At 43.1% G+C, this 23,844-nt stretch overlaps 1 protein-coding gene across 1 annotated transcript in view; it reads left to right on the top strand.

The window, feature by feature from the left end:
- Positions 1–15,563, top strand: part of RELN (reelin) — a 1,711,021-nt gene extending 1,695,458 nt beyond the window's left edge. The window contains exon 64 of the mRNA XM_078679027.1: positions 14,175–15,563. Coding sequence (XP_078535153.1) covers positions 14,175–14,271 — 97 coding nt within the window. The 3' untranslated portion in view covers positions 14,272–15,563. The remainder of the gene's footprint in view (positions 1–14,174) is intronic.
- The last annotated feature ends 8,281 nt before the right edge of the window (positions 15,564–23,844 follow it).

Raw genomic sequence — 23,844 nt, 5'->3', positions numbered from 1 at the left:
GCCCCTACTTTACAGCTTTGTGCTGCACCGGAAGCACTAAAGTGCTTTCTTTTCGTGCCCCGACCAGCCCACGCTATTGGCCACCAGGGGAGGTGGGGCGCACTTCACTAGTGCAGGTGGCGTCCCCCCCACCTCCTCTAAGCCGGGGGACCGGCGCGACTGCCATAATGGCGGCGCACTAGAGTCTGCGCTTCGCCTGCCCAGTCTCTATTACTTTCCCAAAACATTAATATTTGCACCAGTTCATATAACACACATCTCTCAAGAAAATAAACGGGCAATGCTACCTGCAAGTGTTATTTTTGCCCAATAAAGGAGTACTTATTTCATCGACAGCTGAAAGATGAAAGGCCAATCACTGTCACACTTGTCAGTCCCACTTTGGAAACTGGACTTTGCAAAAGATGTTTTAAAACCTGCTACGCTATCAAAGCAGCTATTACATGTGTGTGGCTGTTCTAGGTTGAAGTGTGTGACTATAGGAATATGGATAGCTAGTTTAGGTTACATAATTCCAGGCAACATCTTTCCAGAAACTAGCAACATAAGTGCAAAATCTGTTCAAGTCAACTGGGTAATTTCACTGTAGGATGTAAGCAGGGCTTGCTTATTCAAAAACCCTTCATTAGCTCTTGGGCCAGATTCTATAGATTGCGTGGATTTCAAGCATTGTTGGCCCAATTATGGTGCAATGATGCACAGGCATCTAAGTTAACCAATCAGAGTGAAGACCTCACTTGCACTGACCAACTGGTGCAGAAATGCCATTTTTCATCTTTTGGTGGTACGAACATTATCTTTGTACCCACTGGCCAGCCCAAATGACAGTGCAGTATTTCACCAGCACTGGTGCAAAATTGTATGATGCTGACGCAATGTGTCTGCCACGAGGCAGAAGCAAGTATGGCAGACTGAATCTAGCACAACACCAGTGTCTAGTCAAAGCATAGGGTGTAAGTAATGATGAAGCGACACTGGGTGTGTGCTGTTGAGTGAACATTTCTTTTAAACGCCGTCACTAGTAGGCCATCCGTAGGCACCCTCATGCTGTGATTCAGAAGCCAAATACATTATTCTGAATAGGGTTTCCAGACATGAACATAAAGCTAGTATTCTACAAGTGTCATGAAAGTTTGAGCAAAACCTGAAAAAAGTATTCCTTTTCCAAGAAAAGACAGATCTGTTGAAGGATCCTTCCTTGGAGAATCCCAATGGTGGCTTTGGTATCTGTCTCTGAAATCATTGAGCGAAATCAGTTTTTATTGAAAGACTGTTACTAACTAAGATGATGCATTGAGAGCAGCTGGGCGGGTGTGTCTGTCAGAATATCGACGGCACCACAGCAGCTGGACTACAGGAGACCACAGAAGAGTCACCTCAAGCATGACAGAGCAAGAGCGAAAAGGTACACAGACCTGGTGGACTCTACGCTACTGCATGCTAACACCGAAGTGGTCAGAGACAAACAACTCCTGACTCCTCCATCCCAAAGAGATTACTGGGTGCACAGTGTTGTTTCCAAATACCTGGTTCCTCCTGCTATCAGCGAGTAAGGAATCATAATCCAGGGTATTGAATACTACTGGGCTGTCTCTGTCTACTGAGTTAGAAAAGCAGAAAATATGGATTCGGTTCATGACTAATATAGAATTCTGAAAAAGTCTAAATGCCATGTAATCCTTTACATCTCAGGATATTGGTGGTCAACCAGCCCTCTATCAATAATTCCAAAACACGACAATTTAAAATGGAACAGTAGTTCCACGATGGAAGGAAGGACCAATCAGCTACACTGCTTTGTGGTGGGCATGTACAGTTTCAGCAAATAAAGAAAAAAGAAAAATGTGCATAGTGACCAACACAGGCCCACCTTGCAAAAAGACATGGGTTTACTAAGAATTGATATATGTGGTTTTGAAAGTGTAAATGAACACGCTACTTACCTTTGGTAACACATTATCTGGTAGAGACAATATCTAGCTGACAACTCCTTACCTTTGAATTTCCCAGGCGCCAAACTGGATCCGGGAACTTTTGCAAAAGCAGTCCCTGCGCTCTGTCGGGTGTCGGGTTCCACGTGGCATCGTCAGAACCATATAGGATGTAGCAGTCACCTATATAGGTGCCACCCAGGCACAAGGACGTCACTTACCTTTCATGTTTTCCACTTCAGAAGCGCAGAACCATGAAGTGAACAGACTAGTGTGTGTCCAAACAAGGGCCCTGAAAAGGGAGCAACCGTAGCCCTATAAATGAGTCCGCAGAGTGGGGAGTATGTAAGGTAACTGCAGCTAGATATTTTCTCTACGAGATAATGCGTTACCCAGAGTATGTAACTTGTTCATCTGATAGAGCCTTCAAGCTGCAGATTCCTTAATTTTGAATATCTATTCAAGCCAGATGTCCTGGCAGTAGGCTGTGGACAAATTACTAGACTACAAAGTCCTGCAGGACTGAACGGGCAAAATGCACATCCCTGCAGACCTGACCGTCCAGGCAGTAGTGTTTAGCAAACGTGTGCAGTGAAGAACATGTTACAGCCTGGCAGATGTCCAGGACAGGCACTCCACGAGCCAACACTGTGGTCGCAGCCGTCCGTCTGCTGGAATGGGCTTGTAAGCACTCAAGAGGCTGCTTCTTAGCCGGGGCATAGCAGATCTTAATACAGACCCAGTGCAAAATGGTTTGTTTCTGCACTGACCAACCTTTTTTAGCTCCCACATAACCCACAAAGAGTATGTTGTCCACCCGGAACTCTTTTGTGCGGTCAAGGTAGAATGACAATGCACTTTTTGGGTCCCGATGTTAGAGTCGCTCCTCCTCCTTAGAGGGATATGGAGGACTAAAAAGGTGGGCAGTGTGACAGACTGGCCTAGATGGAATGGCGTCACCACCTTAGGAAAGAAAGAGGGTCAGGTGCAAAGCACCACCTTATCCAGGAATATCATGAGCTAGGGAGGCTTGGATGATAAAGCCTTCAACTCACTCACCATCCAGGCAGATGATATTGCCACTAGAAGTGCTGTTTGATGGTGAGAAACCTGTGGGGGCAATTATCTAGTGGATCAAAGGGAGCACACACGAGATAAGTGAGAACTAGTGTCAGATCCCACTGAAGCATAATGAAGGGCGTAGGAGGAAACATATGTACAAGCCCTTTCTGGAACCTATTTACAATAGGGTACTTGAATAAAGAGGGTTGGTCAGGCAGCCACAGAAAAGCAGACAGAGCAGAAAGATAGCCCTTAAGATTGTCCAGAGCAGGGCCCTGCTGGGCAAGGGTAGGACTAAGAGAAGAATATCAGAAAGAGAGTTAGAAAGAGGGTCAATAGACCTTTTTGTACAATATTTTACAATATTTTGCCAATGGCAGGCATGTGTCTTAGTGGAGAAATGTCTGGCCACCAAGATAACCTTACAGTTTTCGGGTGGGAGGTCAAAAGCTATCAACTGTCGCCGCTCATTCTCCATGCAAGTCGGCGGAGAGTTGACAGGTTTAGGTCAGTCAATCAATCAGGAATTTGTATAGTGAGGCAACTCACCTGTGAGGCGCTGAGGGGGGAGGGGGGCTGCTGATCCGTCTAGGTGCAGGGGTTCAGTAAAAGAGCCAGGTCTTGAGATCCTTCCTGAATTGGAGTAGCGATGGGGCGTGCCTGAGGTGGAGAGCCAGGGTGTTGCAGGCCCTGGCGGTGAGGTAGGAGACGTATCTTACTCTGGCTCTGGTCTTGTGGATCCATGAGACGGTGGCCAGGGCCAGTTGGGCGGAGTGAATGAGTCTGGCGGGTACGTAGAATGAGAGGCCGTGGTTCAGACATGCTGGTCTTGCATCATGGAGGGCTTTGTAGGCATGTGTGAGGAGCTTGAAGGTGATTGTCTTGTTGACAAGGAGCCAGTGTAGTTGTCGAAGGCGTTCAGTGATGTGGCTGCGTCTGGGGATATTGATGACCAGACTGGCTGGTGATGAGTATATAGGTATCTTTATTCGGTGGAAATCCATCTGAATCTCTTTCGAAGCAGGCAGAGCATGTGGAAGAAAGATTAGAATACGGTATTAATCTGCCGTTCATTGTGAGGGAGGAGTCCAGTATGATGCAGAGGTTACGTGCCCGGTCCGTGGGGGTGCGGCAGGCCACCAGTAGTTGTCCCAAGATGAGGGGGTCAGTTCTAAGGTGAATACTTCGGTCTTGCCCAAGTTGAGTTTTAGGCAACTATCTTTCATCCAGGTGGCAACAGTCTTCATCCCACAGTCGAAGTTGATTCTGGCGGATGTGTGTTCATTGGTGAGGGAGAGGATCAGCTGGATGTTGTCTGCATAGGAGACCATGTTGAGTCTGTGGTTCCTGATGATGGCACTGAGGGGGGACATGTAGAAGTTTAAGAGGGTGGGGCTCAGGGAGGAGCCCTGGGGCACTCCGCAGCTGATCTCTGTGGGTTCTGACAGGAACTGAGGTAGTGTCTGACTTGCTGTGTTCGGCCGGTGAGGTTGGAGTGGATCCAGTCTAGGGTTTTGTCGTGGAAGGTGCGGTGGGAGACGGTATCGAAGGCGGACAAGATGTCCAGCAGGATGAGGCCTGTGGTTTCGCCCCGGTTGAGGAGGGATTGTCATCGGTGGCGGTAAGAAGGGTGGGCTCGTGCTGTGGTTGCTCGGGAAGCCGGATTGGGAGATGTCCAGGACATGGTTCACTTCGATGAACTCAGAGAGTTGTGCCTTGATGGCTTCCCAATGACCTTGGCTGGGAAGGGGAGTCGGGAGATGGGTCTGAAGTTCTTGAGGTCTGTCGAGTCTACGGAAGGCTTTTTCAGCAGGGGGTTGAGCTCGGCGTGTTTCCAGTCATCTGGGAAGGTGGCGGTCTTGATGGAGCAGTTGTTGGTACGACGAAGCTCGGGCGAGGAAGGTGGCTGCTCTATGGAAGATGTGGTATAGGCACGGGTCCAGAGGGGCTCCGGAGTGGATGCTCTTCATGGTCTTGAGTGTGTAGTCTGTGGTGAGCAGAGTCCAGTTGAGCAGGATCTGTTGGGGTGCGGCGTGGTTGGGTGCAGTAGTGTCGGGCGTGGTTCGAGGGTCTTGGGTATCGAAACTGTCATAGACCTGACGGATCTTGTGGTGGAAGAAGGTGCTGAGTTTGTAGCAGAGTTATTGGGAAGGTGGGACTTCTGTGGTATCGCTGTTGGGCCTGGCAAACTCCTTGACGATGGCAAAGAGTTCTTTGTTGTTGTATGCGGTGCTGTTGATTTTATCTTGGAGGGCTGTTTTCTTTGTGGTTTTGAGGAGGAGGTGGTGTGCTGTGACAGCGGTTTTATAGATTGCGTGGGTTTCCGGGGTTTTTGTTGTCCCTCCATCTCTTCTCGCATCATCTACAGGTGCGTCTGGACTCATGGAGGGCGGAAGTGAACCAGCTGTCTTTCTTGGAGTGTTGCTTTCTGGGTGCCTTCTTGAGCGGTTCTTGCAAAACGAAAGGGAGGGAATAAATTCACATGAAGTTCGATGTTGATATCAGAATAATGTGTTCATGAAAAAGCTATAAATCCAAAATTATAACCATAGAGAAACAATGATATAAAAAACTTTTTTTATTATTATACTCTTTATCGTTATTTAGTGAAAAAAGGATTTTTTTATATATATAAATATTTTTTGTAAAAAAACATCATGTGATCTATATTTACATAGTCAATTTTCTCCAATTTGTAAATTCATTTTCAATTAATTATAGTCATACATACATGAAAAACCACCACTAATTGTTGTCAAAGTCTATCCTGTCTAATGCTAATACATTGAATACAGATTCTATGCCTTGGTTACAGCAACTATTACATCAACATTGTAACATGGTTTATCAGTTCATGGCTGTCATCACTGGATATGATGTTTAACTACCACCAACGCGTTTCGGCAAGTTGCCTTCCTCAGGATTTTTCTTTACTAGTGGTTTTACTAAAACAAACAAATATATACAGTCAATAAATTGTAATCTAAAGTTTAACATGCACAACAATACTACATACAATTTTGTATATCTACCTCTATTATTTGAGGTCTAATATGATACTACATGGATATCATGGTAGAAATCTAGAGACATAACACAGTGTGGTGATACTCAACTTGCATACAGTGATGAGTGTAACTGTCACTCTCGTGTTTGTATAGTACATAAGACTATATATATATATATATAAAGAGACAGACAAGGGCGCTACCTATATTTCCTTCTCCAATCATGATTATGGATACATATGTGAATTTTTAGTTACCTTGTCAGTGAAAGGTACCCTATTTACTACAGGACTGTGTTAATCTCATCCTCCAAACTATACACAACCTTATCAGACTGATCTATGTACTTATTATCTATACAGGTGACCTGTTACTAATTGACTTACATATAGGTCTATGTGATCTTTACTGGAGTAAATTGTGGCTGCAACTCGATGTTTGAAGATATCCAGTCAACTAGAATGCTCTGTTTCTCTGAATCTGAACAGACTGAAAGATGTAGAATATTATTCAGGAAAATTAGTCAGCAAAATATCAAGATAACGAGTAATAACCTTACAAGTAAGTAATGATAGGAACGCAAAAACAGATTATTAGCACGTATAAGAATACATTTGTGCCCAATAACCTTTTAGAACCCTATCATATCTTGTTTTTTAGAGAGAGGAGGACCTTATCCACAAGATAATGTAAATCTCGTTTCTGCCTCCACTTAAGACTTCAGAATATGATGATAACATTTTCCAGCACTTTGCACTATATAAGGTCTCTATAGCAGATCAAAATATCTAGCACCGGTAACTGGCAACAGCATAGCTAGTCTACTAAAGGTTAGTATCTACTCGCCTCTTTCTATAAGTTATGAGTGCTATAGGATATTTACTGTAGACATCTCCTGAATAATACTCCACATCTTTCAGTCTGTTCAGATTCAGAGAAACAGAGCATTCTAGTTGACTGGATATCTTCTAACATCGAGTTGCAGCCACAATTTACTCCAGTAAAGATCACATCGACCTATATGTAAGTGAATTAGTAACAGGTCACCTGTATAGATAATAAGTACATAGATCAGTCTGATAAGGTTGTGTATAGTTTGGAGGATGAGATTAACACAGTCCCGTAGTAAATAGGGCACCTTTCACTGACAAGGTAACTAAAAATTCACATATGTATCCATAATCATGATTGGAGAAAGAAATATAGGTAGCGCCCTTGTCTGTCTCTTTATATATATATCTAGTCTTATGTACTATACAAACACGAGAGTGACAGTTACACTCATCACTGTATGCGAGTTGAGTATCACCACACTGTGTTATGTCTCTAGATTTCTACCATGATATCCATGTAGTATCATATTAGACCTCAAATAATAGAGGTAGATATACAAAATTGTATGTAGTATTGTTGTTCATGTTAAACTTTAGATTACAATTTATTGACTGTATATATTTGTTTGTTTTAGTAAAACCACTGGTAAAGAAAAATCCTGAGGAAGGCAACTTGCCGAAACGCGTTGGTGGTAGTTAAACATCATATCCAGTGATGACAGCCATGAACTGATAAACCATGTTACAATGTTGATGTAATAGTTGCTGTAACCAAGGCATAGAATCTGTATTCAATGTATTAGCATTAGACAGGATAGACTTTGACAAAAATTAGTGGTGGTTTTTCATGTATGCATGACTATAATTAATTGAAAATGAATTTACAAATTGGAGAAAATTGACTATGTAAATATAGACCACATGATGTTTTTTTACTAAAAATATTTATATATATATATATATATATATATAAAAAAATCCTTTTTTCACTAAAACGATAAAGAGTATAATAATAAAAAAATAGTTTTTTATATCATTGTTTCTCTATGGTTATAATTTTGGATTTATAGCTTTTTCATGAACACATTATTCTGATATCAACATCGAACTTGATGTGAATTTATTCCCTCCCTTTCGTTTTCCAAGAGTTGTATTCCCTGATAGGGTTATCCTTCATTCAGGGGCCCGTGCCTTATCGACAGATGCCTTCTTGAGCGGTGCCAGAGTGTTGGCACAGTTGGAGATCCAGCGGTGCGACAGAAGATCCTCCTGAAGGGACATCCTGATCGGAGGATTGACACACATTCAAAGAAGTTTTGGATACCAAACTCTGCATGCGCAGTTCAGAGCCACAAGAATGACTTGGGCCTTGTCGGTCTTGATCTTCTTGAGAACTCTGGGCATAAGTGGTATGGGTGGAAAGGCATACAGGAGGCCTAAGCTCCACTCGTGACGAAAAGCGTTGTCGAGCAGTAGCCACTTTTGAAATTCCAATGTACAAAACTGCTGACATTGCACTTTCTCTTCGGAGGCGACAGATCTAACCATGGCTCTCCCCACAGTTGAAAGAGACTTTGCACCACCTCCGGCTGGAGATTCCATTAATGATCTGCTAGGCATCGTCCTCTGCCATGGTGTTCTGAGAACATGCCAGGCATTAAACAACCAGGAATATGCCCTGCTGTTCCAGCCAGGTCCAGAGGCACAGGGTCTCTTGACAAAGCGCCCACGATCCGACACCGCCCTGCTTGTTGCAGTACCACAGAGCGGTCATGTTGTCTGTGAACACTTGCACCACCTTCCCCTTGACAGAGGGAAGAAATGCCTTTAATGCCAATCGGATTGCACAGAATTCCATCAAGTTGATGTGCAGCCCCTACTCCACTGGAGACCAGATTCCTCTGATCTCCAGCTCTCCCAGATGCCCACCACATCCCTGGAGTGACACATCTGTCACTACTGTGAGATCTGGTTGAGAAAGGGTCAGGAGTCTGCCACTGACCCAGTCGAGGTTCGTTAGCCACCACTGCAGGTCCTTTGCAGTTTCCTCCAATATCTGAACCATTTTGGAGAGATTCCCCTGATGCTGCGCCCACTGGAACTTTCAGGTCCCACTGCAGAGCCTGGATACGCCATCTGCCATGATTTACCAACAGGATGCAGGAGGCCATGAGTCTCAGCAGCCTCAGAGTCAATCTCACTGAATATCCTAGATTCGCTGCTCAGGTTGATAAGCCCGAAACTGCACTGTGTCCAGATCAGCTCTGATGAGAGGGACGGTCTGAAAATCAGTAAGGTGTGACTTTGCAATGTTTATAGTGAACCCCAAAGAATGCAGGAGGTCTTCCATAACCTGGAGGTGGGAAACGACAGTCTGGGGCGAGGACGCCTTCCACAGTTAGTCATCGAGGTAGGGGAAGACTAGAGCCCCTAACCTACACAGATGAGCTGCGATCACCGGCATCACCTTGGTGAACATCTCAGGGGTGCTGGTAAAGCCAAAGGGTAGCACAGTGAGCTGAAAGTGCTCATGACCTACCTTGAACTGCAGGTAACGCCTGTGGGCTGGCAGGATTGGGATGTAAAAATATGCATCCTGCAAGTCCAACGCTACTAGCCAAGCTTCTTGGTCTAGGGAACGACAGAGCCTTAGTCAACGTGAGCATCATGAATTTCTCCTTTTTGAGGGAGAGATTGACGGTCCGAAGTTCTAGAATAGGATGAAGACCTTTGCTCTCTTTGGGTAGCAGAAAATAATGGGAATAACAACCACTGCCTACATTTGAAATCGGAGCCTTCTCTATAGCGCCCTTGGCCAGGAGAGCTGTAACTTCCTCTCTGAGCAAAGCAAGATGGTCCTCCACCAGCTGTTCTTGAGATGGCGGTAAGGGAGGAAAAGATAGAAAAGGGAGGGAGTAACCGTCCCGAATGATCTGCAAGACTCATTTGTCTGATGTTATGCACTACCAGTGGAAGAGATGATGTTGGATTCTGCCTCCAACTGGATACCCTTGGTCTTGTAGAACCAAACTAGGAAGGCTTAGAGCCTGCAGCTATCGGGGGACGGGAGGTGGATGACTTCCGGCTTACCATTCCCACAAAGTTGGAATGCAGCACGTCCTGGCACAACTTGGGAAGTCTGTGCAGGAAGGTGGCTGGATATGGCTGATGCGGTTGAAAGCTCCTTCCATTACCATGAAAGGGAAAAATGGCAGACTGAGGACGAGGTGTCACTGAGAGGCCCATGGACTTGGCTGTAGCCCACAAATCTTTGAAGCGCTCCAGTGCTCAGTATAACTTCTCTCTGAAGAGATGAGTCCCATCGAAGGGCATATCCATGAGGTTGGCCTGGACATCCCCGAGAAGCCAGATGGTCTTAGCCAGGAGTGCCTAGAGACCCCTTCCACTCTTCTCCCATGACTGAAACCTCTTCAAATTGTATAGGCAATGGCCTGGAGCCTCTGGGCCCCATTGGCACCGGAGTCAGCTTTGAATGACGCCAATACATCTCCGAGTCGGTAATCAGAACAGGGATGGCACCGCCGGTGGGCACTGGTGGTGCCGGAGCATTGACTTTGGGACCCATGCTGGTGAAGCTCGACGTTGGTGCTGATTCAGAATCGGATCCATGAGACCCCACCGGAGCCGCTGTGGGAGCAGTCAGTGCGGAATCTGATGTGGCCTCCTCTGATCCTGCGGGGCCCGAAGGCACACCAGAGGGGCCAACCCACTTGAATACTCAGAGCATAGCTTCGTAAAACTCTTTTATCTAAGAGGGGGTCACTCCGGATCCCAGAAACTGGGGGAGGCGCAGAGTCAAACGTGGCTTCGGCTCTGCAGAACTGTAACTAGAACATCAATGTTCCTCACTCGTCTCGTCAATTCTCAACAGACAAGGTGAAGTCAAAGTCCACTTAGACTTTTTCTTATGTCACTTCCCCAAGGGTCCCTAGGACCTCGAGTGCAATGAACAGGACTTGGGGCTCCTGGAGCGGTCCTGTGACCTTCTCTTCCTCGGTTGATACCGGGACCTCTGATGAGTCCCGCTCATTGGCATTGAGTAGCGGGCCATAAATAGTTTTAGGGACCGCTCTCTCAAAGCGTTAAGCTCCATGACCTGGCAGTCCGAGCATGACTTCGAGTTGTGGTAACGCTCGAAACACCAAAAGCACCCAAGTGCAGGTCGGTAACCGACGTGACGCTGTGGACAGGCGCCGCACGGTTTATACCCTACCTTTCTAGAGGCCATCTCTCAGTACACAATGAAAAAATCCTCAACAAAACACCGAAAAAAGTCTGTCAGAAAGAAACAGAGGTATAGCTCTTCCACCAATCAGTTCTAACTGGCACGGAAAGAAAAGAACTGACGTCCACACGCCCGGGTGACACCTATATAGGTGACCGCAGTTCATATTCAGCACCGATGAAGCCACGTGGAACCAAATGGAGCCACCCGATGACATGCACGGTTACTGCTCACACAAAAGTTTCTGGTTCCAGTCTCATGCCTGGCAAATTCAACGGTAAGGAATCTGCAGCTAGAAATCTCCCTCAGATATACAATTTTCTCCCTTTTTGCACGACATATTGAATTATTTCTTGTACTACCTGTAGGAGTAGTTTCTTCTTTCATGAAATATTATGTACATATAACCCAAGTATACAAACCTATTTGACACTAATACATTTTAAGATTCTGGAAAAATCATACAGAAATAATTAATTGTCTTGCAATGTTCAACCAACCCGTGGCCATCTACTGTGTACTTGCATCTTACTTTATAAGTGCTATTTAGCCAGACTTTGAGTGTGTTTTTATTTTATTACTTAAAAAGACACCCATCTTTTTCCAACTGGAACCTTTCATTTCAAATCAATTTATTTATTTATGATCTTGGAACTCCAAAGAGATCCACATAAAATTTGAAATTTACATTTTCTAAACATTCACTATAATGTACAAATGTTATAAATATAAAAAACATCAGAATAAAACCAATTTTGATTAAAATACCCAGCATATAAATGTTTCAATATATATCTAAAAACACTTTAAAAAGTTAAAAATTCTATGACAAAATATTGTTTTTGGTGGTACATAGATGGAATCTGTCAGAGCCCGGGCAGAAAGAATAGATAAAGATAAACAGCTGGCCTTATCCATTTACGACGACATAATAGAGCAGGACAAATAAATAGTCCATGCATAATGTCCTGGACAGGATTATTGCACAAATTACAGGCTGGAGAGGAACCATACCATTTAGATAGTAAGTTGTTTAAAGGGAGTAAACCATGCCTCATTAATAACCAAAAACGGCGCACTCCATGAGGCAGGTTCCAAGTAATATATGCCTGTGCTTTGTTTATTATACAGGAATCAATAGACGGGTCGGTGCCTCTCTTTAACCCCTTCCATGCGGCCGCGATTCTGCGCCTGTGCAGCAGAATCGCGAACGGGCGGGGTTATGACGGCCCCCAGCCGTCATCAGCATGCGAGCCCCGTAGTGCATGATGGCTGGGGGCCGTCATCAGCATGGAAGGGGTTAAGATGCGGGCTTCCCTATCCCTCGAAAAACTCAATTTCAAGGTAGCCTGCCTGTTTCAGAGTGGCTTTTAATTGATATGGTGTTAGGGTGAAAAGTACGGTTTCATCCAGTTGAAGTAAGTCTACCGCAGCTCTAAAATGTTTAACAATTAGAGATTGCTCATTTAGACATCCCAGTAATTCTTTCCGGATAAAAGATCTTATTGTACCTACCTCACCCTTTACAAGCCTTATAACCCAGCGTACTATCCCCGCAAGTCCCTGTACCCAGGTACTTCTTAATCCAAATTCCAACCTTAAAGCGACCACGGTACAAGCAGAGTTAACTGAGGCTAGGCTCCGTAAAACTTTGCCTTCTGTTATATTTAGGAAACCCCATTTTTCTAGGTCAAGTAATTCTACACCATATAACAAAGAGGCAGGAATTTTAGCACGAAAGACCTCCAATAGCATTCCAAAGTGTCTCCTTCCAGTTGACCTATAGAGGGAACCCAAACTTTTCCCCTGTGTAATTTCTTTAAGAATATTATTTTCTATGTGTGCTTTATCACTTAAATTGCTACACACCGTTTTTCCCAAGAAGACATAGGATTTTACTAGTTCTAGTTTTTGCCCACCTACAGACCAAGCGAAGTTTCCATACTTCACATTTTTTCAACCGTGCATGCACAATACTTTGCTTTTAGTTACATTTATCTTTAGAAAATGGGCCTCTGCATATTCATGAAGCACCTGAAGACGACTATTTAACCGCATGCGCGCTAGCGAAATTCCGCTCCTGTGCTGAGTTTTTTAAAACCGCACTTTACATGACGAGCTGGGCTCGTCATGAGCGTGCGAGGAGGCTACCTCATGACGAGCCCAGCTCGTCATGAGCGTCGAAGGGGTTAATCCCCTCGGTGTCAAATCTAATATTAGAATGTCGTCCGCATAGAGTAAACAAACAATTGATTTTCCCCCCAATAATGGGGCAATGCCTTCACTTTGAGACAAAACATAGGGAAGGTCAGAGCTATAAAGGGAGAAAATTAGGGGGGCCAATAAACATCCCTGTTTTAGGCCATTTACAGTGGGAATTATTTGGAAGAGACCTCTTTCCCCTCCCAATAAGACTTTACACCAGGTATCTGTATAGAGGGCACGGACTAACTCCAAGAGGATGGCTGGCATACCCAGGTTCGACAATTTTCCACACAGCAATAATCGATCTACTTTATCAAATGCTGTGGAGAAGTCTATAAACGCTGTGTACACTCTTTCATCTCTGAGTTTAACATATTTTTCATTTATTACCCGTAGAGCCGTTAGGTTATCCATAGTTCCATGTTTTGACCTAAACCCTGTTTGTTCAAAAGGTAAAATTTCACCCCCATTCACCCAATCATTTATTTGCATCCGGAGGTCAATTTTCAAAAACTTTACCTACTGCATCTAAGAGGGCAATTTGATGATAGTTTTTTGGGGCATCTCGGTCACCCTGCTTGAAAAGGGGGACCACTATACTCCCCTTCCAAGATGGGAGAACCGTTTTGTTTGCATAGCAGTAGTTAAACACCGGATAAAGGATTTTACTCCACATGAATCTTTCATTTCTGACTCGAGCAGATTTCAGCAAAGTTATTCGAGATAGTGGTGGACTTTAGATACTACTGTGTGTGAAGTGCTTTTTGTTGATTAAATGCTAGCCAGCCTATAGATGTACAACGCATGCACTTCGATGTTCATACCACTGTGGAAGAAAAAAAGTACGACCTCTCCAACCCATGTATGTTTTTTCTTTTTTATTTGACAGCACTCGCAAACAAAATTACATGATGAATTTTTCACGGCAACACGGGCTCAGGCGTTTCTACAACAGAAGACGGAGGTCACTCAGGCGATACCCGTGAAGAAATGAGAAAACTAATGTTTCTTCCCGACATGTCATGTGTTACTTTCCTCTCTTTTCGACCTAGCGCCGCGTGTGGTGTCAGGACTTTCATTTGCAGTGGCCTCAACTAGCTAAAAGCCTTTTTTTTCTCCAAGACTGAGTGTGCCCCACTATTTCACACTGTGAACTGAGAAGTGACTTATTTTCTCATCGGTAAATGTGTCGATGTTGACGTGTCTGTGGAACTTGTGATCTGTTGTACCATGAGCTACTCTGGCAGTAATGAAGGTTTTCGACTAATTCTCTTTAACAGGAGCGTTGTTAAAGCACAAGGACTTTTTCATATCTTGCTTAAGAAGAGCAACCGAACAGTCAAAAACAGTATTTACCATTTCTTATCACGTTGGTATTTAAGTGCACTGTATTTCATCAATGTATCATATTTTGTAATATTAAGTTATCATTGTTTGTCCTCTCAAAGTCCTTCCTACGACTGGCACCCAGACAATACGTCCTTGCTATGTTGCTGTAATATTTTGCTGCTTTTGTTTTGGCTACTTTCTGTGCAGTCTGGTTTCAGTTGTACTGTAAATGAAGCAGCACACTCGAGCCGTCCATTGTACGCCAGTGAGCGTCTTTTTATCTCTCGCAGACGTGTCCGCTGGCTAGCGTTGTGTAGATTGTTGTGGAGTCTGCAGACGGCTTGACCTGATCACGTGTTCCAAGAAGCCCCTTTCCTCTCCACCATGGTACCTCTAACCGAAAATTTGCATTTCCACCCTGAGCGGGAAACCAGCTTGCCTGGTTTTCCTCCAAGAACAGCCATTCGGTGTCTGTGGTAAAAGCGTGCTTTGTAACACAGTAGATGTGTTTTTTCTCGTGTTCTCTCTGTGGTTCGTTTCTTTCTCTAGCGGGTTCCTTTCGTATCTTCTGACCGAATTGTACGTACACCACCAGGAGCATCTGAGTGGCCGTGTAGCCCTGAAATACTCGTTGTAAAAGCTAACTTGCCTCACTGCTCATTGTGGTGACTGGTGAACCCGGACTGAAGAGCCATCAACCGATGAAGATGTGCCCTGAGATTGTGTTGTTATGTTTCGACGACCATGTACCTTTACAAATGAAGACATTGCTTCATTCTCCCCAAGATCTGCCAAACAAATAAAATACAACAAGTAGTATATATATTATACATTTAAAAATATGAGTGAACATAATCAGACTGTTCGTCCTCCCTAATTTAACAAATGAAGTGTTCCAGGAAAGTAATATACAAAATAAAATGTTAATAAATGTTTTACCTCTCCCTTATTAATATGTCTCTTGATGTTCAGAGTTGTATTTAATATTCCTGTGTTTTATGACTGCTTTGCGTTGAGGTGTTTCCTGTATATCAGTTACTATGCGTGCACACACACAGCTCACACTTCACTACAAAGAAATCATAGGGCTGACCTCTTGTCCCATCCACAATGTCCTGTTTGCTGAACACCGGCAAGGGGAAGGTAAGGTGGTAGAGAATTCTCTCCTGGGGATAGCAAAGCTTAGGGCAGGTCAGTAGTAACTACGGTTGTCTAACGTGTGCCTAAGAGAAAAAAAATCAACACTCAAGACTTGGTGTTCTTTCCGAATGCCAAATGGTTATCTGTAAAAACACAGCTAGGTGGTCTCACCCCAACCTTTAAAGGCAGACCTGAAAATGACCAATGAGTGATTTTGTTAAAGGGTGGGTGTAGTGGATTTCCATTTAAAGAAGAAATCGTGTGATGCTTCCTGTGCTACCTATTACATTACATGGAGTTCAGCCGGCAAGTAGTTCCACAATTGCAGGCCCACTCCACTGCTCATTCTTCCTCCAACATGGGACTGACAGTTAAGGGGACCCTGTTCTGTATTTTTGGGCCTGGAACTCGAGTGCCTTAAGTTTGAATGAAAGGGTAACAGAAGTAGTTTAAATGCACTAAGGGCTCTGTTACGCTAGCATTTCCTCTGAGTGATTTTGTAGTTCCAGGAAGAGGAAACCAATATGCTATCCAATCTTGAGACATAAAATGCTGCTAAAGACCACACTGTGCAGGTGTAAATACCTCTCCTGCAGTCAGTTTGGAGGTCTAAGTGGGAAACCCTAACTACTGTTTGGGACAAGATTCAAATGCACTTTCTTAGTGGAATTAAAGTGCATTATGCTTTGTCAAACGACTTGGTTATACCAGGCAACTAGATAGTGAAGTGTAAAAATGGCCCCAGTGAATCAGCCAGTGTAGGTCACAAGAGTGATTACTCTTAATTTATGGTCTGAATGAACTGCCTGAAAATAAGGTGCCCCATCAAATACTTGTCAAGAAAAGATTCCCTTTTGGGTACAATTTTAAGTCAAAAGTAAAAAACCCTCACATCACATTCATCCCGGAACAATAAAGGAAAAGTTAATTAAAACAAGGACAATTTATTCAATACAATTCATTAAAAAAGACTGTTCATTTCTGTACAACAGACATAAGTACAAATCACATTAAAATGTCATTACATAATACATAAACATCTTGCGAGTGGAAAGCAAAGCTTAAGGAAAAAATGTATCCTATTCGCATGAGGTAAGTACATTGACCATGATCAGGTTCACACTCTGATCTCAAATAGTTTTTTTCTTTCCAGAGTTACTGTCACTAAAGCCTAAGGTACTTGAACTCAACAAAAAGGGCATCGACGCGTTTCGGTGGGCATAATGTTTTTTTAGAAGCCAACACCTTCTTCAGGATATAATGGTTGGTTCCCACAAGAAAAGTAAAATGTCTGCAATACAAGAAAGAATGTCTTAAATCAATGTACCTTTAAAAAAACATTGTTGTCACATGATTTCAACACACAATTCCTAAATGCTACAAATTTAGCGCTAAAAGTATGAATATCACTCTTACATACATCCTCATTTTATATTTTTACTAAGACATCCTTGTATTTAGTACAGTCTCCTTCTCGGAGTACCTGCAATCAATTTACATCTGTGGCATATATCAGCATTAGGTCTTACCAATTTTACCACACGGCCATACTACCATCACTGGCTCTATTATTCTTACATATGGATTACATACATTTCATCAACATTTCAAATTTTTGCTGATATACCTTTATGGTTTATACAATCTCTTTCACACATTGTGTTTGATCTAATTTCATCCTTGGCATATATATGTATGTCTTTCAATTGTACCATAATGCCTAGGGCCCGGCAACACAATAAGGTAAAAATAGTTGCTGTTATGTACAACTAGCCCACTAAACATGCCTCACAAATAAGCATAAATCGATAGAAAATATATTACCATGGTATAGGCTACTATTTCAATAAAAATAAATATAAAACGATATGCTATCACAACGGTGATTATCTTAAGATAGGGCGCAACCTCTTCTTCGCATTGTCACCAGGCCTTTCATATGCCAGTTAGAATTCTTTTCGTTTAGGCTGTGGAGGGAATAAATGCCACGACTTATTTTTGAAGTTTCTGCAATATTCGGTCCAACCAATTTTATATCGACAGGGAAGTATCAACCTCACTCCCTCTATATCGACAGGGAAGTATCATCCTCACTCCCTCTATACCCGTTCATCAATTTAGCAGCACTGCACTACAGTAGTGCTTTGTTTAGATAAAGCATGTCGCCCATGATGCGGCCAAGTATTGTAACCCGACTGACCTCTGTTGTGCTAATAAGTCATCTGAGGTCTGATAAAGGGATTACCAGATAGCAAATATCAACTGATTGGCTACATATTCAGAGCAATACCTTTTTAGCCGATTATTCTAGTCCCAAAAAGAGCCTAAAATTACAAATTCAGCCATATATCTCAGCTCTTTAGTAAGATGCTATACCACAGCAGAGTTTTTCAAACAAAGCTGTCCGTCCCTGCTTCCTACTAACTTTAATTAGCACCATGCTAGAGTAAATATGTATATATATATATATATATATATATATGTGTGTGTCCTTTAGCCCACAGTAAGGAGAACTCACCATATAAAACACAGCCAAGTCAGCAACGTACCTTGCACTTTTTAGGCAAAAGATGAAACTGTATCGCCTTGAAACATGTAGGGCAATTTGATTTTTGCTCCACGGCACCTCGGGTTACTTTGTAATCCCTGGTCTTGACTGCCCGCGGTCTGTATTTTTAAAATAGAATTCAAATATACACATTCAGACTCAGAGGAATCGATATATCGTATGAGTCAGAATTTCTCTCTAATCGTAGTAACGAGGCCTCGTTAATTCTTACCTTGTTCGTATTATTCAGATTCTCATCTGGGCACACGCTTCGTCAGTGGAAACAACCACTAGTGCTTAGTAACCCACTTTATATAGTCGCGGCATTTGTTAAACAGGCGTTTTTTTTGCATTTTTCACGCGTTTATTCTAACGTGAAACGCCGCTCAACTTCCGTGTATGCCGACTGCGCTCCTCCCCAAACACTAGAGCATTCGAGGATTCATGCAAAAGGATGCAACACAGAAGAAAGACTATTCACTCAAAAAGCGGTACCCAACCGATTACAGGGAAACCGGTACTCGCATTCAATTGATTTGCCTCAATAAGTGAGAAGGTTAATATCCATCATAATCCCACACATATTGGGTTATATATCGGAGAAAGCATGTATGAAGAATTCAAAACATACTCCCAACGCGACCATAATCGCTATTGAGAAAGAGATCAACCAATGGTTTTCAGGTGAATTCAAATAAAATCCGAAAACATGCACAGAGCGCATGACGCATTACTGTGCATATGGGCCATAAAAATCTCCCAGCCACATGAGACAAACTCCACCCATCTCGGAAAACGTGCACCCGAATTGGGCTGCACATTTACCATTGTTCAACGATCGATATGCCAAAAATGTAATTACATCCACATACAGTATTTTATTCGTTTCTCCAAGTTATTATACATGGTGTTTGCCATAAATTACCAGTCCTAACATTATTCATAATACTAGTAGACATGGATATTCATACATTAATTTTTCTATTAATCATAACGTTTAACATTCATAATTCATTGTACACAATAATTTCCTATTCATGCGCTTGAACATTTCAGATTTCTACTAATGCAGTACATTTAATACTGTTGCACAGATCTTAAACATCTTTGGGGTTCCCTTATATAAATCCCAACAGACGGTACCACTCTTCTCTTGAGTTAAGACCATTTCTGACTGTGTTTACAGTCGAGATATACCATTGTTCACGCATTTTCCTCTTGGACTGCATATTACCACCTCTCTTTCTTATTTTAATTTTTTCCAGGATGAACCACACAAAATCATTTTCGTTGTGGCCTGCCTCAAGTAAGTGTGTGACCAATGGTGCTGTGATCTTTTTTGTCCTAATATCGGACCTATGTTCTTGGATCCTAACTCGAATTTCCCTGCCTGTTTCGCCGATGTACCCCAGACCACAGGGACATCTCAGAAAATATATGACATTTTTGCTTCTGCAATTGTTCATAGTCTTAGATTTTAATGTCACTCCATTATGATTGATTTACGTGGCTTGTAGTCATTGTGGGCAGACATTGCAAGTGCTGCATTTAAAGTTTCCTATTGCTGTGGTGTTAATCATAGTTCATAGTTCATAGTTAATCTGATTTTCTTCCATATACGTGTGCACTAAAAGATCACGCAGATTTTTGTTTTTTTTTAAAAGCAAACAGTGGTTTTTCTAGAATAGCATTCTCATCGTGGTTTAGAATGTGCCAATTTTTGTTTACCACGTTTTTTAATTGATTACTCATGGTCGAGAATTTGCTTACAAACACAATTTTATTGAGTGGCTCTTTCTCATTCGTGGGCTTGTTTACTAAGGCACCGCGATTGTAAAATCTAGCTCTCTTCATTGAATGCGTAAGAAGCTTTTTTGGGTATCCCCTATCTCTAAATTTATTTTTCAGGATCTCCAAATGCTTATAAAAGTCTTTAAGTTCCGAACAATTCCTCCTAATCCGCAGAAATTGACTAAACGGTATACTTTCTCTCTGCGACTTAGGGTGGAAGCTGGAAAAGTGAAGAAGTGTGTTCTTTTCTGTGGGTTTAGTGAATAATTCAACTTCTAAATGTCCACTAGCTTCTTTAATTATGATGTCTAAAAAGTCAACTCTGGAGGTGCTACAATGTGATGTGAATTTAAGGTTCGGGTCACCCAGATTCAACCATAACAAAAAGTCATTTAAAAGTTCAACAGAACCTTCCCAAATAAAGAAAACATCGTCAATGTAGCGGTACCAGACCGCTACATTTTCGAAAAAGGGGGCAATTTCATTAAACACATGTTTTCCCTCAAATTGGCCAACGTAAAGACAGGCCAGACCAGGGGCACATGTGGCCCCCATGCTGGTCCCCTTCAGTTGTTTAAATAACTCATCCTTAAACAGAAAAACATTGTTGGTTAAAATAAGCTTTACACATCTTACAATAAACTCCTTATTTGCACCACCGATATCTTGAGTCTCCAGAATGTCCCTAATTACACAGACTGTATCCTCCTGCATTCACAAAATAAAGGTGGTGGTGTGGGATCCTGCCAGGCAGATGCCCCACTTTCACAGCTTCCCCAACCATCAATTCATGCCAGCCAGTCCTCGATGGAGAATATTGCTATCCCATAAATTTCATTTTCAACCAACACCTTGAACACCTCACCACTAGCCAACTAACTTGGAGTACAATGTAACTTGGATCTTGCACCACAAGCATGTTTACAGCAGCAGAGGTCCAACTGCTCAAAATCAGTAATATGAGATGACGCGTCTCCTATGCAGCAAATCTCGTGTTCAGCGCTCTGGCACACAGTGAGGGGAGCTACTGTAGCAGCCTTTCAGTGAAACTCCTCCAAAATGCATCTCTCTACTTGACTTGACAAGGTCATTCATTTTGGCACCCAGGTGCTCCATGACCTGCTGATATACGCTGCTGCCTCACTGCACAGTATCAGCCATTGTAACATCTGACAAGTGCAATGTGCAGTTGAAAGTATGCGCCTTTGCGTTTGAAGCCATACATCGCCCAACTCCACACTACCACTCAAAACTGATCAGACCACCACTCTAAAATGTAGAACCTGCTGTCACCAAATCTCCATCTCCTTTCAATACCAAATAACCCAGTATTCCATCTAGGAGTCAGCCTTTCCAGTTGCTTGGGTTTCTACTGCTGAAAGCTCTCCCAGTTTACCTCAGAGTAACCTCCTCCTGTGTTAAGTCTAAACAAGAACTTTAATCCTACATGATCCAGCAGAGTCCAAATGCTGGGCAATGACTATGAGGATACACAAGTCCGAGTGAGTTAAGATGGAAAATGAGGAGTATCCACTGTGTGTGAGGCTTGAAACATTCTTCAGTACGCAGAGGTGTGAATGAAAATCAAACATTGTTTGTTGCCAGCTCTGCATAATATCTTTAACGATGCCCAAGCCTTCATGTACTGTCTCACCCAGCAGACTGGAAGTAACAATTAGCAGGCAGGGCCAGCTCTAGGGTGGTGTGACCGGTGCCACCGCAGCAGATGCTGACTGAAGGGGTGGTGAGTATGCACGTTTATTTTGATTTTAAAAGCACTTGCTGTCCTGTTTCTTCTCTCCGGCAATTTCCAGGCAACAATACAAATGTCGAGTTAACTCCGGTGATACATTTTTTTCCTGAGAGAGATCAGAGATTTGTCTACTTGAAGTTTTGATTGATCATAAAATAGCACAGAGGGTTAATATGTCTGCTGCAAAGAACGTGTACCATGCAGATCACAAAGTACATATTATGTAAATAGGTCAGTGGGTTACTGCCTTTCTAAGAAACTTGTCGTTTATAAGTTAAAATCATAATATAGAACAGTGAATTATTAACTGTCATCAAAGCACTGCATGCACACTGCAAAGTATAGAATAGAGCATAGATAAATGTTGTAGAAAGGGTTTGTTTGGGTAGAAAGCGATTCTTATTATTAAAGAGAACCCCCACCTATGGTGTTCCGTTTTCAATTCTGTGTTTGTGCTTCTCTAGACCAAGCCTCTTAAACTATACTGCCCACCCGTGTGGAAGACATGTCACTCCTACACCTTGTAGTCCTCTAGCTTATGTAACATTTCCTATACACTGATTTACACATGTATCATTGATTGTCTCTGTGTAATGTGTGTGATGCAAAGTGCTCTGACACCCTAAACTGGTATGAGTGGTGTTATATAACTAATTAAATGCACAGCTGCGGCCGGTAGTGGGAGTACCGGCCGGGGGGGTGACGTGGGGAGGGGGAGGGGCAGGGTGGGGGGTAGTAATGTATGGATTACGGAGTTTAACAGGTAAGTAAACATATACATTAATAAAACGAATTTCGTTGCGTGCACTGCATCACCAAATGTGATGCAGTGCGCGCAACGAAATTCGTTTTATTTATTTATATGTTTACCTACCTGTTAAACTCCGTAATCCATACATTACTACCCCCCACCCTGCCCCTCCCTCTCCCCACGTCACCGCCCGGCTAGTACTCCCACTACCGGCCGCGGCTGTAAATGCCTCTGAAAGAGAGTGGAGTGGTTATGGAGACTTTAGGAGCACTGTTGAAATGTGGTAGTGATCACCACCTCCACCATGGACAGGGGAGGGGGGGGGGGGGTGGGCAACTAACAAAATTTGTCGCCCTGGGCACCACCAGCGCTAAAGCCGGCTCTGTTTGCAGAAGTAAGCCACCCGGACTCCAAATGTAATCAATGTTGTGTCCTACTCATTCAGAAAATGTTCATGCTGCAGCATCTGTTACCATCACGACATGACACTGGAGGAGACTGGGGAACAAACACATGGCCCCATATGTATGAGACTTTGTTATTATTAAATAGGTTTTGTTAATTATTTACATCTGTGCTATGATTAGTTTAGGGATTGATCCACTAAATTCCCACTAAGTTCGATGTGGCAAACATTGCATGCAGAGCTTGAAATCCACACCTCCTGCCTGACACGGAAAAACATATCAACACAAAAAAGCTGCCTAAATAAAGCCATTTTGCACTTAACGAGGGTTTCATCATAACTTTATTCAAGCTGCATTCGATGCACAAGTAGACCCTAGCAAACCTTGTGATCCATGCGTTTGACGTTCCATACATCTCATCGAAGTCAACCTGGGCTTCTAAAAGTCTGAAGACTGCCTATCCGAGTTTGGGTATGGAGGCTGATGTCACAAGAGGGGGTGCTCAGTATTAGGCTCAGCCTGGAAAGGCCGCTGGTTGGGACATACCTGAGCCAAGTAAAATATCATCATGTGCTGCTTAAAAAACAGGCGCACCAGGGGCTGCCCGAGCATCATAAGCCACTATCTGTGACCACAGTTCCCTGCAGCTGTGGGTGACATCCATCAGGAACAAATATCAGGTAAAATAAGACCTGGGCACATAACTGGAAGGAGGACTGTCTGCTTTCAAGGACTGCATGCGGGAGCTGCATAAGAGAACTACTTCTTGGGCTGCTTAACATCTCTGCAATTGTTTGGAGACTACAGTCAAGGCACCAGTATGAAACTATAAAACTATGC

The sequence above is a fragment of the Lissotriton helveticus genome, chromosome 1_1 (assembly GCF_964261635.1).
Source record: "Lissotriton helveticus chromosome 1_1, aLisHel1.1, whole genome shotgun sequence".
NCBI lineage: Eukaryota > Metazoa > Chordata > Amphibia > Caudata > Salamandridae > Lissotriton > Lissotriton helveticus.
This window is presented reverse-complemented; position numbering and strand designations above follow the sequence as displayed.